The 3,621-nt window shown below is 41.0% G+C and overlaps 1 protein-coding gene across 1 annotated transcript; it reads left to right on the top strand.

Moving 5' to 3' along the window:
- Nucleotides 1–1,896: 1,896 nt before the first annotated feature.
- SARC_09896 (hypothetical protein) lies at nt 1,897–2,735 on the top strand. The gene has a single exon (XM_014296073.1). It carries the CDS (start codon nt 1,946–1,948, stop codon nt 2,168–2,170), a length of 225 nt encoding a protein of 74 aa, XP_014151548.1. The 5' UTR covers nt 1,897–1,945; the 3' UTR covers nt 2,171–2,735.
- The last annotated feature ends 886 nt before the right edge of the window (nt 2,736–3,621 follow it).

Here is a 3,621-nt window from a genome sequence, read left to right as displayed (position 1 = left end):
GTATGTCAGTATGTATGTATGTACGCATATATATATATATATATATACAGTTCACACTACTGACTACACAGTATACAGTACACACTACTAACTACACATACAGTACACACCACTGACTATACAGTATACACTACTGACTATAAAGTACACAGTGCACACTACTGACTACACCGTCCACAGTGCACACTACTGACTACACCGTCCACAGTGCACACTAATGAATACACAGTACACACTAAATACAGTGCACACTTCTGACTACACAGTACACAGTGTACACTACTGACTACACAGTGCACACTACTGACTACGCAGTGCACACTACTGACTACGCAGTGCACACTACTGACTACGCAGTGCACAGTGCACACTACTGACTACACAGTATACAGCGCACACTAATGGCTACACAGTTCACAGTGCACATTAATGGCTACACAGTATACTGTGCACGCACAAACAAGAAAGAGAGAATGTGGACCAAAGAGAGAGAGAGAGAGTCAAGGCAATGCACTGAGCTTCCGCCCTTCAGTGGCATTTTAGCAATGTTTTTCTAAAAATGAAAGCCCAGGCTCTGCCTCTTCACCTCTTCAGAGTCTTCACTCTTCACTCTTCACTCTTCACTCTTCAGTCTTATACAAGAAGAGTTTACAATTTTACATATGTACTCCAACTCTCCGAGTCCCAAGAGACCAAGAGTCCAGACAATCAGACACGAATGGTCAACTTTGCTCTATGTACTCTTTCTATATTTCAATCTTCACTCTCTAGTCTCTACACTACATACAGTCACTCTCTAGAGAGAGAGAGAGAGAGAGAGAGAGAGACTCTCTCTCTCAGAGACTATGTAGAGACTAGTGAGAGCGTCTACATACTGCTACATTTAACTGTACTCTCTACCAGTAGAGAGAGTAGAGTCTTTCAGAGAGACAGTGCATATTTACATACGCAGACTCACAGTGAGACTAAAACAAGTCGGCGACGTCGCCTAAATAAAGTGCGACAAGGCGCCAGTCGGTCGTGAACTCGCGATCTGTCGTCAAACGGCCAGCCTTTTTTTACCAGAGAGTGAGACTGAGAGCCAGTGAGAGGTCTGAGACTGAGAATGACGTGTTATGTTCAATTTAAAACAACAATTTAGCATAGCCTTCTTGTTTTAAAATTTAGAAGGCTATGAATTTAGCAGGTTATATTATATATAAATAAGCCTAAGCCCTAATACAGTAATAAATATATACAGGCAGCCTCCAGGAGTCCAGCGAACTTGACGAGTGACGACTGACAAGTCCGACACAACGTCGCGACCGACATTATCTTAAAAAATTATACGACATCATGACATGTTTGAGATATCGTTTTTTTTTAAGAAACGGTTTATTTACCAAAATTGTAGTCGGTGCGACTCGGCGACTCGGCGTCCTTTATTTGATTATTTTTTTAAAACAAATAATACAGACCAACCCTGAAAAACATTTACACTTCTCACTTTCCCCTGTTTCAGTGTTTTTTTATCTTTTTTGTTGAATACAAGTCGTTTTCGTTGCTTTTGTGCTCTCAATTCTGAGTGATTTATATATGCAGAGTTCATCAGTTTCTTTAACCAATAATAATGTTTAGCATAACTTAAATGAGTACTTTACTGACAATTCCCTATTGCTTTTTAGTTTATAAAGTATGTTGTACTCCCATTTTTGTTTGTTTGTTTGTTGACACACTGCTGACAGCGCTGAGTGCTGAGTGCTGAGTGCTGACTCTGAGAAGGATTTGCCTTCAGAAGTTCAGGCGGCCTTCAGAGTTCAGACTCCAGTCTTCAAAAACAATTTGTTTGCACACACTCAACATTTGAAGTCTACTACTACTATATATATATGTAAACCGAGGTTCGTCGCGATCTCACAATCAACACCATAAAGTTGATAACATCTACAATAAAACGTCATCCGATATGTCTGGTAACGCCTTCACCTCCTTCATGAAGCACCGCCCTGCTGAGATTTTCCCAGTCATCGCCGTAACTGGATTTGCTGTTGCGCTTTGTGTTGGTTCTGTGATTCGCACGTGGGGACCTGCTCGCGCACAGTGGACTGTTGCTGGCAGACACCCCGAGCTCAGGATTGACGAAGGTCAGCAAACAAAACTTATGGCTGTGAATCAAAAATATGAGAAGTAGATTGGTTTGAGGGAATACGCAAGGAGCGACTTTCTTCAAAACTATGCGTGAATACAATCAAACTGCTCCTTCTTGATCATTTGAAGCATACGCGAGAATGAACAGATAAATATATGATCATACCAAGATACAATACTTCCACGCTAATCTTGATTATGCTGGAAAAAAGGCCAAGCTTCATGCGCTCAATAGGAAAGGAATTAAAAATAATTATTCATCTATTTATTTCCTATGTTCACGGCGAACAGATTTACAGCAGTAGATGGAAAAACAGTACATCGATGCCAAGTGCACAGGAATGTGAGTGTTAGCAGTTCCACTGTAAATTGTTCATTGAGTGTCGAGTAGTACTGGTATTCATGAAATTTATTGGCGTCCATGCCGAAAAATCATAGATCGTACATGAGACACTCCAATGTCCATATATATTAATGCAAATTATACGTCGGAAAGTTCTAACAACTCAATTGTAGCGCACCACCATTATTGGGATTCGATACTATCTAGATTTCGCCCGTATTACATAAATGCTAACCCATTATGAGGTATTCGTATTCTAGCAAGGCAAGAATTAACTAAATATATTTGTATGAGTATTCGATTTCGCACGCCGAATATTTGATCTACGCACGCAATTCCTTTGCCAATCCCCGTTAGACTCCGTTTATCGATCATTCAAGTCTAAAGTCTCGATAAGTGCATTTTTTTATCCGTATATTTGTGCATCAAGAGATCCAACGGGCTTGATGAATAATTTCGCCAAATATAACGGATTCCTGTATCAAGCACAGAAAACAATATGGTAACTCACATTTATAGTGGTGTCCGGAGCGTATCACTTCCGAAACAGTGTCCACATTATGAGAGTACTAAGCCATCTTCGTGTGTTATTAGCGATTTCGCTGGCTGCCTACAGGGACTTGGGCAGAGGCATTTCACGCGTTCATGCAATCATGTCAAAAGTCGGGTAAAGATATATTTCACCGATGATTACAAGCTAAAAGGACACAAGTATGTTTGCGTAATGCTTATACTGCCGATTGGCACGATTGCTCAGCAAAAAGTCAAGCAAGTGATAGAACAGAGACCATGGACTCTGCTACTATCACCACGATACAAATCTTTAACCCTGGGGCATGGTCTAACCATCAGGGGTTGCACAGTTCATAAGCACAGAGCTTTATAAGTAGAGAATGAGATTATATGCGTATAGTTTACCCCACATAGACTAAAGCCAAGTTGGTTGGCGCGTGTGCTACGTCGCTTGTATGTGACCTAATATGTGGACACACAATCAAAGCACGAGCAATCAACTTCGACAACGCCAGAGCTGTCTCAATGACTTGACGGATACCGGCCCTGGACTATCCTAACCCCCTAAAACTTCTACATACGTAGGACGGCATAAGGGTCATGTCTTCTGCTGGCAATGCTATGCTACTAATGAAATA

This window comes from Sphaeroforma arctica, assembly GCF_001186125.1.
Source record: "Sphaeroforma arctica JP610 unplaced genomic scaffold supercont1.1075, whole genome shotgun sequence".
NCBI lineage: Eukaryota > Ichthyosporea > Ichthyophonida > Sphaeroforma > Sphaeroforma arctica.
The sequence above is the reverse complement of the archived record's forward strand: the minus strand, read 5'-3'. Positions and strand labels throughout refer to the sequence as shown.